Source organism: Crotalus tigris, unplaced genomic scaffold (genome assembly GCF_016545835.1).
Source record: "Crotalus tigris isolate CLP2741 ecotype Arizona unplaced genomic scaffold, ASM1654583v1 scf7180000022411.5474196:2289641, whole genome shotgun sequence".
Lineage (NCBI taxonomy): Eukaryota > Metazoa > Chordata > Lepidosauria > Squamata > Viperidae > Crotalus > Crotalus tigris.
The window spans coordinates 798,928-809,721 of NW_024099112.1; the positions used below are offsets into that span (position 1 = coordinate 798,928).

At 37.0% G+C, this 10,794-nt stretch overlaps 1 protein-coding gene across 5 annotated transcripts in view; it reads left to right on the top strand.

The window, feature by feature from the left end:
• The window catches only part of NDRG3 (NDRG family member 3), a 56,970-nt gene extending 46,349 nt beyond the window's left edge, over positions 1-10,621 (top strand). For 3 of the 5 annotated variants that reach the window (XM_039319148.1, XM_039319149.1, XM_039319147.1), the window contains 9 exons: positions 370-426; positions 765-868; positions 1,989-2,054; positions 3,573-3,624; positions 6,106-6,153; positions 7,473-7,508; positions 7,818-7,869; positions 8,474-8,512; positions 9,223-10,621. In XM_039319148.1, coding sequence (XP_039175082.1) covers positions 370-426; positions 765-868; positions 1,989-2,054; positions 3,573-3,624; positions 6,106-6,153; positions 7,473-7,508; positions 7,818-7,869; positions 8,474-8,512; positions 9,223-9,401 — 633 coding nt within the window. In that variant the 3' untranslated portion in view covers positions 9,402-10,621. The remainder of the gene's footprint in view (positions 1-369; positions 427-764; positions 869-1,988; positions 2,055-3,572; positions 3,625-6,105; positions 6,154-7,472; positions 7,509-7,817; positions 7,870-8,473; positions 8,513-9,222) is intronic. The other 2 variants (XM_039319153.1, XM_039319152.1) reach the window with 1 other exon arrangement.
• The last annotated feature ends 173 nt before the right edge of the window (positions 10,622-10,794 follow it).

Genomic DNA, 10,794 nt, shown 5'->3' on the forward strand with positions numbered 1-10,794 from the left:
GACCAAGGTGATAATATTGTCCTGCAAGACTAGAAATTCAAAAAATAACTGAATAAGTATTTGTTATGGACTATCACTTTTTTTCTTTTTCAAACCCAAAGAAAGATGAAAGAATAGAGAAGTAGCTTTATTTATTTAACATACTGAAATGTATTTTGATACATTTTATGTAGCTGTATTCTAGAGTTTCTCTCAGCCATAAACCTGGCCTTGGGTCAAATAATGCATGATTTAGAGAGAATATCTGCATGTATTTCTAATACTAGAATTACAGATGGGTGAAACAAGCATGTGAAAAGGCAGGATGTGTTAATATAGAACTGAGCAGTGCCAATATGTAATTTTGTTTTGGTTTGTTTATTTTTTTAGCTTTCTGGATGGACAACTAACCTTGTGGATATTGTTTTAGCTCACCATTTTGGCCATGTAAGTTAATTACAAATTTTAATATTGAAAATGCCAGTATATATAAAATCAGCCTTACATATACTAATAAACTGTTCTTGTTCCTAGCTCAGGAATTGTTTATAAAAATGCTTATGGTTTCATAACTTTAAGTTTTATTCCTGAGATAGGTGTGACAGAAGACTGATAGATAGTAAGTATAAACTGGAACTCAGGACTTCTGCTGTTATATAGTTTTTACCTGCTTGTAGTCTGCAGCGTACATTACCTTCTTAGTTTTTACAAGATGACTGAAGTGTGCTTACTTTTTTATAGTACAATTAACCAGGCAAATAATTATAATATTTGTCATTCCTCAGGAAGAACTGCAGGCTAATCTGGAGCTAATTCAGACATACAGACTTCACATTGCACAAGATATCAATCAGGAAAACCTTCAGCTCTTTGTTACCTCCTATAACAGGTAATGTGTCTATTTTGGATCCACACTGAAAAAAACTGTTTCATTTTTTCCAGTCTAGTTTTGAAAGTATAAATAATGCTTTAAGCAGTAGATAAAGAACATTCTCAAATCAGTATATTTAAAGTGTTCCATAATATTTAGCTTTAATTTCAATTGTAGAGAGCCTGCAAGATAGTTTAGGGCAGGGGCTCCCAAACTTTTCTATACCCCACAACCCTAGAGCGCTTCTGATATATTCTTGCACCTCTTACAAAAGTTCGAAATAACAGCAACAAATTATGCATATACACTATAATTTTGAAAACCCAAGTTTTTGCACCCCTGAAATATCATCTCACACCCCCAAGAAGTGCGAGCACCCCTGGTTGGGAAACCCTGGTTTAGGGGAAGAAATCTTACTCTTTTTTTTTTTTGTCTTAGTTTTTCATTTTTATTATCATTATAGTCAGTAATGTTGTAGATTTTTTTTCCCACAACAAAACCTCTTCTAATTATTTCTTCATAATTTTCTACTTTTTTGTTTAAGAAAGAAGCAGTACATGAATATCGCTTTAGAAACAGGATATTTAGAAAGGGCCCCCTCATCAAGCTAAACATGTGTTCCAAATCAGATGCAATGCGAGAGATGCATGTTCTGTTCTCTCAATAGTTTCTCTTTATTTCAAAAGTGTGTGTGTGTATTTGAAATATCTGTTATTTTAACATACGTGGTCCAGTGGTTTTTAAGAACTAGCTTAAAAAAAATTAGAAATTATTGGGACATCTGATTCTGTGTCGCCCACGTTATATATTATTTAACAAGGGTAATAAGCATATATCAATCCATTCTTAGAACATTCATAGCCATAGTTTGAGACTAGATCCATTTAACTAACCAGTTCTGACAAAACTAATACTGAGATTAGATGGTTTTAGCCCCATATTTTTATTACCAAGGTTCAGTACTTCAGTAGTTTCATATTTTTGCCCATGATAAGTAGTCATAATCTAATGACACAAGATCTCTGTCTTATCCAGTACTTCCCAGACTACAAATGCTTACTTGCTTATTTATTTATTTATAAAGCTTCTGTATCACTTCAATCACAATAGACTAAACAAGTCTGTCTTTACCTTCAAGTCGCAGAGATCTGGATATTGAAAGACCAATCTTGGGTATGAATGAAGAAGCAGCAAAAACACTCAAGTAAGATGTTTTGGCTGTCTTTCAAGCATATTGCTTGAAACTGAGTGGATTTTCTTTTCTTTTTTCTTTTTCTTTTTCTTTTTTTTTTTTGCCCTGTATTTCCTTTGGTTGGAAAAGTTATCTCCCTTCCCTCACTTTTTCTAGTGCTTCTGATAGATGTAGTAGCAAGCTTTTATGTATATTTTATATATTGCATATAAAATTATTTATATTACATATGCACGTATGTGTGCACTATAGACACATGCAAAATATTTCAACACTCCTTTTTGCGGGCTGAGTTTTTAGCTTTCATAAGCCTTCAGCTGAATGGTGTATTGTAGGGTTAATCTTTGCCCTGAAGCAATGTCTGTATAAATTCATCATGCTGAGTATATTCCTGCAGCATGGCAGAGACTCTTGTAACAGAGAGGTGGGAAACGGACTAGAAAGTAACAGAAACATTGAGCTCTCCAAGAACCTACTGAAGTTTATTATTCCTAGTCCCTTGAACATTCAGAGAAAAGGACTGAAAACAAAACAGACTCTTTGGGGCCTCAGCAGTCCAAATTTAGAAATCAGAGTAATGCTCAAAACACGGTATCTAACCAGGAAAGTAAATGGATCTGGTGGCAGCAGCGGTTTGAAGCTTGTTCTGCTTTCACACCAGTAGTCTAAGTAAGTGTTCCAGCTTCGTCTGTGAGCCTGTAGACTTGAATAGGGCCCCATCCTTTACTCTTAAGTAAGACTTTCCAGCATGAGGAACCTGCTCTTTTCTGTGTCAGGGTAATGAGCTGAATCCCAGCCAGGCAGCATGGGGGGGGGGGGCAGTTTGTTTTCCTGATGAGGTAATCCAGCAGGTGTTTTCTCTGTAGACTTCTCTTTGTTGTCTTTGTTATCATCCAACTCACACACCTGCCTTTTATTCAGAGCAGCCTTTATGTTTAGCAGGCACCGAGCTGTCAGGCATTCAGACTGTGGTACACTGGTTTACTTATAGGAAAGCTTGTATTTTCCTTTCATTATACCCAGTGCTGCTACCCCTCAAACATTCTGACAGCTAGAAGTGGTATTCTGATATATGGCAAAGTATTTAAGGACTTTATGCCCAATATATATTAATTTATGTATTGTAATCAAATGCTGAGTAAGATTGGAAAACTTGTTACACAAAGCTCTGTCCCCATTGAAATGGAGTTTGAACATGTTCTGATGCCCTATATGTTCTACTTTAATGTTGCATTATTAAAACATGATCCAGATATGAGCATGATCAAAAAATTAAAAAGCAGGATTTTGACAACAGAAGATGGTATTAATACAGGTATATCCATGGGGAACATCACAGAGCAGCAAGTGATGAAAGCATTGCAGCACATCCCCACACATTTTGTACATAATCATTTTGCACACACATAAGGGATGGGATTTGCATTATGATAGCACACAATTTCAGCATTTTGACAAAGCTTTGGAACCTGCAGAAAACTCATCTGATGATTGTATAGATTATAATGCTAAACTGTGGCTTCTTTACAGGTGCCCTGTCTTATTGGTAGTTGGAGACAGCTCTCCTGCAGTTGAGGCTGTGGTAAGTAACCTAATCATTAGTTATTTCCTCAATGCGATCTTGCTGTAATTTCATTTATGTTTTTTCAAATTTTCCTTTACTGGAGGAAGTAGAATTTTCTACATTTGGAATTTGCTTTATTTGAAGCATGTACAATGAGGGAAGAATTTATTTGATCCCCTGCTGATTTTGTATATTTGTCCACTGACAAAAAAATGATCAGTCTATAATTTTAATGATAGGTTTATTTTAACAGTGAGAGATAGAATAAACAAAAATTTTCAAAAAAATTATAAGTTGATTGCATTTTAATGAGTGAAAGAAGTATTTGATCCCCTATCAATCAGCAAGATTTCTGGCTCCAAGATGTCTTTTATACAGGTAACGAGCTGAGATTAGGAGCACTCTCTTAAAGGGAGTGCTCCCAATCTTAGCTTGTTACCTGTATAAAAGACATCTGTCCACAGAAGCAATCAATCAGATTCCAAAGTCTCCACCATGGCCAAGACCAAAGAGCTGTCCAAGGATGACATGGACAAGATTGTAGACCTACACAAGGCTGGAATGGGCTACAAGACTATCACCAAGCAGCTTGGTGAGAAGGTGACAACAGTTGGTGCGATTATTCGCAAATGGAAGAAACACAAAATAACTGTCATTTTCCCTTGGTCTGGGGCTCCATGCAAGATCTCAACTCGTAGAGTTTCAGTGATCATGAGAATAGTGAGGAATCAGCCCAGAACTACACAGGAGGATCTTGTCAATGATTTCAAGGCAGCTAAGATCATAGTCACCAAGAAAACAATTGGTAATACACTATGCCATGAAGGACTGAAATCCTACACAGCCTGCAAGGTCCCCCTGCCCAGAGCACATGTACAGACCCGTCTGAAATTTGCCAATGAACATCTGAATGATTCAGAGGAGAACTGGGCAAAAGTGTTGTGGTCAGATGAGACCAAAATCAAGCTCTTTGGCATCAATTCAACTCACCATGTTTGGAGGAGGAGGAATGCTGAGAACACCATCCCCACCGTCAAACATGAAGATGGAAACATTATGCTTTGGGGATGTTTTTCTGTTGAGGAGACAGGACAACTTCATTGCATCAAAGGGACAATGGACAGGGCGATGTACTATCAAATCTTGGGTGAGAACCTCCTTCCCTCAGCCAGGGCATTGAAAATGGGTTGTGGATGGGTATTCCAGCAACCAATGACCCAAAACACATAGCCAAAGCAACAAAGTAGTGGCACAAGAAGAAGCACATTAAGGTCCTGGAGTGGCCTAGCCAGTCTCCAGACCTTAATCCCATAGAAAATCTGTGGGGGGAGCTGAAAGTTCGAGCTGCCAAACATCAGCCTCGAAACTTTAATGACTTGGAAATGATTTGGAAAGAGGAGTGGGACAAAATCCCTCCTGAGATGTGTGCAAACCTGGTCGCCGACTACAAGAAATGTCTGACTTCTGTGATTGCCAGCAAGGGTTTTACCACCAAGTACTAAGTCGCGTTTTGCAAAGGGGCAAAATATTTCTTTCACTCATTAAAATCAATTTATAACTTTTTTGAAATGCGTTTTTCTGGATTTTTTTGTTATTCTGTCTCTCACTGTTAAAATAAACCTACCATTAAAATTATAGACTGATCATTTCTTTGTCAGTGGGCAAACATACAAATCAGCAGGGGATCAAATAATTTTTCCCTTCACTGTAAATAATTTATCTGCATTTTAATAATATATTATTATTTTTAATATAGGCAGTTTTCTGATTTTAAGATATAAGATACAAGCAAAGATTCCTAAGTGGGGGATCTCAACAGTCGTTAATATAAGTAACTAAAGAAGTTTGAATTTTCCTTTCAAAATGGAATATTTGTATATTCAGAACTACATAGCACTTTGTGATTTCAATGGAGACGATCTAAATTGCATGATTTCCTGTATTCCTCTGAGTTGGTTTAGTCTGCAGATTGTATACAGACAAAGCAAACGCCAAAAGCATCTCTGAAGGAGTTGGTTATATGAATTGGATTTGTCACTTCCTAAAAGTTTAGGATTCTTAATCCCATCCACATTTGACTCTTTATATTGCAGACTACATGGGATTTTCCTTTTTTTCTTGATAACAATCTTGATAATTTTGTAAAAATTAGTTTGTGAAACAGAGACATGCCCAGTGAATTTTTTGACTGGGTGGTTATTGAACATACATCTGAGTCCAACATGCTATTCGCTACTACAGCTGTTGATGTTGAAGCCTTCTTGAAAGCTGACAGAGTGGTGATGTGATCAGGTTTGTTCTAGCAGTCAGATGCTGAAATGCAACAGTTATTACAGGAAATATAGGATTATTGTCTTTAAAATTAGTGACTGTAACTATAGTATTTTAGTTTTAAGTCTTTTGCTTCTAATATATAGATACTGTTGTTGCTGAGGCATTGGCTTCCTAGGGAGGGCTTTGAATTACACATACATACACACATTATTTTATGTTTCATAGGTTGAATGCAATTCACGCCTAGATCCAATTAATACCACACTCCTGAAGGTAACCAAAAATTAAAGATTTCTGTAATGAAAGGTGATCCCCTACTGTGGGCTTTCTATGAAACTTGTAGTAGGGGATTGTGGGAAGAATGATTTCTTAACAACAATTCATTCAGCAACTGTCTAAAATTACGCTAGAAGTTATGATAGCACTGAACGAAACAACTTATCACCCATGCCCACCCAAAGTTATAGCCATTGCAGTACCCCCAGGGTCACGAGATAAAAATTAGGGTGCTTGGCAGTCTGCTCTTACTTACTTACAACCACAGGGGTGCTACAACTGTCCCACTCACCTATTTCCCTCCACATCTGTGCCCTTTTGGTCCTCTGCAACCCCGCGCTGTACTGGCCTGACTGCTGAACCATATGAGCTGGCTTTGCATGATGGAAAGGGGGGGGGGGAGACACAAAGTAGCCTCTTCCAGAGGAAGAATATGCCAAAATACTACTTTTTACCACACTCTTGGACTGTTTGAGGGTGGTTTTGCATTGTGAAAAAGGAACAAAGGGCTAGGAGCAAGAAAATGGCAGTGTGAAGGTGAGCTTGGGTGGCAGAGCGCATGGCAGCAGGGATCTCAGTGTGCAGTTTAGCAAGGGCGATTAGGACTGGACTGGGATGCTTGCAGCTTTCTGGAGCATGGCGGATCTGGGACTACTTGCTGCCCAGCAAGGCAGAGTGCTGGGCAATTGAAAGGGTAGAGATAGTGCAAGAGATGGGGAGGGGGCATTAGAAACCTCACTAAAGTTTGGAGCTGGGTGGTATCAAGCCCAGAATGGCTTGGATTGTGATGGGTTCTCAGCTAACAACTGGTGAAATACACATAACAGTGGCAATAGGGATTGCCAGGCTGGTGGTTGCTAAGGACTATAATCACATGATGGCTCACTTTACAACTATATTGCTTAGCGAAATTCAAGTCCCAATTGTTGTAAGGCAAGAACTTCCTGTAGAGATATTTAGGGATTTATATATGTTTATAGCCCCCCAGTATTAATTTTACAAATCTCCAACCGACATGGTTCACGAATCTCTTCCAGTTTAAAAGAACAAGTCCTGATGTGTTATTTATTCCATCCTAGTAGCTAGGTGAGAGTGCATTTATTACATGTTTTATATATCTATTTTGTCTTTTCCTGTTTTGCCAATGTTATGTTTTATTGTCTCCCTTTTGCAGTATATCAGGGACTTGTATTTACCTAGAAAAAAGTTCAGTTTTAAAATGTGTTTTGCCTCTCTACGTATAGTACTCTGATGGAATCACTTAATAGATTTATAGCTTTTTTTTTTTTTTTTGACCATCCATTTTTCTCTTCCAGATGGCAGATTGTGGGGGATTGCCCCAAGTTGTTCAGGTATACTTTTATTCTAGGAATTGTGATACTTACTGCATCTAAAGGATATCCATCTAATCATTTATTGCAGTTTTTTAAAAAATACCAAAAGAATTTGTAACATCTAACAAATTAATTAATTAATTATGAAATAACAAAAGGAACAACAAAAGGAAAAACTAAAAAATTAGACTGGAAAATATCCTGAAAATCAACAAATATATATATATATAAACCACCCAAATATAATTATTTAAATATGTAATAATGCCTCAAATTGTATATAGCAATACTTGCATCTACTTCTTGATTATTATTTTTCTCTTGCAGCCTGGGAAGCTAACTGAAGCTTTCAAATACTTTGTTCAAGGAATGGGTTACAGTAAGTGATAATATATTGCCTTTGCATTAATTTCCATTTGGAACCTACTAAGTGACTGAGATTATTTATTTCTCAATCATAGATCCTATTCTGTACTTTGGCCATCGTAAATTCATACACATTATTGTACTGGAAGATAGTTTTGTCTACCACAGTAGGACATTTGTAAAGCAGCATTAATCATCAGTCCTTGAATTACAATTCTGCCTTTTAATGATTTGTTGTCCAGTTTCCAAAAGGCTGTTTTAGAGAGACAAATATCTAACCTGTGCTTAAAAGATTACATCATTACAGTTTTCCCTACCAATAACTTTATTGGCAAAAGTGATGCATAGGCTATTCTTAAAATGTTTATCTGTAAAGGAAATACGCATGAGCGTTTTTCCAATGTGGAAATTAATATCAGATTCAGTAAAAGCCAAAACAACTGAAACCATGTTGTAAATTGCCCAAAATATTCTTTATTGTTTTACTAAACAATTCATAAAGTTTATAGAATTCAAAATAGGGAAACGCTTATGGTCAGGCAAGGCTTACATTGTCTCAAGTTTGTTATAACTACCCTAACTTTGTTTCCCATTCCCTCTCTTATCTCTGCTTCCAGTCCCTTACATGCAACTCAGTCACCTGAACACTGAGTCAGGTATCTACAAGTATATGTCTGGTTTGGCCGAGTTCCATTTTTCTTATGCATTATGCCGCTTACAGCATGGCCTGGTGATCTTTGGCACTCCAAGCCATCTCATTGTATACTTTTTGTGCTACAATCTTTTTTAGTGGTTTAATTTGCATTGGTTTGACTATTGCATGGTTTGCAGCTAGATATGGTGCAGGAATCAAATAAACGAATTCCAGCTTTCTGAGAAAGCTTCATGGGCTATCCATGTGTATAGAGGGGAGAGGACATGACTGCTTTGCACAGAATGTTGCTGATTGACTGTATCAGGGTGTTCCCTGATCAAAGGCTTGTACAACCATTTCACTTCTTAGAGTGAAATGTTATGTAGGAGAAACATTATTCCTAACTCTTCTTCAGCAAAATATATAGGTAGTTGGAGGGTATTTTAAAGAAGCAGTTACAAGTAAAAGTACAAAGTGAAAATTAAGCTCAACTGGGAGGGAGAAGTGAAAAGGAATTTTATTTGCAAGCAAGATCTGAAGATGAGAAAGGATTTAAGCTGTTCCTGCATTTTACTCCAGCAAGTACAGATTAATGAACTGTGAACAGAGTGATGCCCGATTTGCTTTTCAGCAGCAGCTCTCCTTTTCTTTCTGCCTTCTCCATTATAAGACCTCTGAGGCAGTTAAAAAAACATTTGTTATTTCTGGCATTCACTGCCTCTCTCCTTACAGTGCCATCTGCAAGTATGACCAGATTGATCCGTTCCCGGACCCAGTCATCTTCAAGTGTAGGTTCTGGAGAAAGCACTCAATCACGGTTTCAAGCTAACCACCTAAGGGAGGTGAACATGGGAATACCTGAAACTACTGAAGTCCACGGCAATCCTCAGACTATGGAAGTATCCTGCTAAGCAAGCATGAGAATCCAGACCATTCCTTTTCTCTCTTCTGCACCCATCCAACAAATGGCATTAAAAAATTTTCCCCCTCATTATGCCTGCTAGCTTTTCACCTGTCTCTTTGGTGTTATATTTAGTTATCTTTGTACAGAAACTTTAGCTGCCTACAGATGTACTGAACAATAGCTGCTGGAGGTACAGGAGTGATTTTTGAGCTCTGATACTTTTTTGCAGGCTCTAGATCAAAAGCTGGGTCTCTCTTTTTGCCTTTTTCCCCTCCCTCCAGGGAAACTGCACATTTTGTTTTAATTCCTTCCACCTCTCCATCACACCTTCATATTTATCTGCTTGAAATACTTGGTGCTCTTTAAAAGATGTTCCCTGGTGTGGTGGTGGTGGTTTTGATTTCTTGAAAATGGCTGTTTGGTTCAGCCAGTTGATTCTATGTGCAGAACCTTGCTTTGTAACATGCAAGGGAAAGAAATACTTTCATGGATGATGCAAGGGCTTGCTAATTAACGCTGTATAAATCCAAATCTAGCTTGTTCTCAGTTAAATATGACAAAATAATGTGTGTGTCATAAATGTGGTAAATGCGCTTCCACAGTGGGCTTGCCACTGAAATTGTATACATCTGTATGCGTCCATTAACTACTAACTTCCATTGGTGCTAGGCAAGATGAAGATGTCTTCATTTCCCCTGGCCTCCTATGCTATCCGATCATTTGAAAACAGTGAGTCTCTCCTGTCTTCTTGAAATCCAGATGATCATTTTTGTGGTTTTTTGACTTGGAATTGCTTTCTAGTGTGCTTCTGCTAAAAGGCGTTAAAGCTTTTGACTGTGGTCCTAACAATATCTTTGGAGTTCTGATTGGAGAGGACATCTTTGATTCAGAACTCCAACAGTGGATCTATTTATGGTCTAACTCTTGAGATCATAACATAATATATGAGTTGTACAAGAGTTCTATATTTCCTAACTGAGCAGGAGAAAGTAAGCTGTTTCCTGTTGGTTATTCAGAAGCACTTCTCACTAGAACAATTAGGTTACAAGAAGAATGAGATATTTAGCCCAGTTTAATTTCCAACAAAGAGGGCATATTATTCAACTGTGTGTATAAAATAGGCAAAGTTACATTATAGTAGATTTAGAAATAGAACCAGATGATATTTAGTATAATTCCCAACATCCTATACAATGAGTTTCTGAAGCTGAAAACAAACAAAAAAAATCCAAAGTTGAAAAAAGATACTAAACCAAATATCTTAATTTTCACAAGTGATTAGAAACTTTGATAATAAATTATGCACCCTTAATTTCTAAAGGGAATTAAATGTATTAATTCAGAGATATATTTATAATTATTGAAATAAGATAAATTATATTAAATTGAACAACATAATT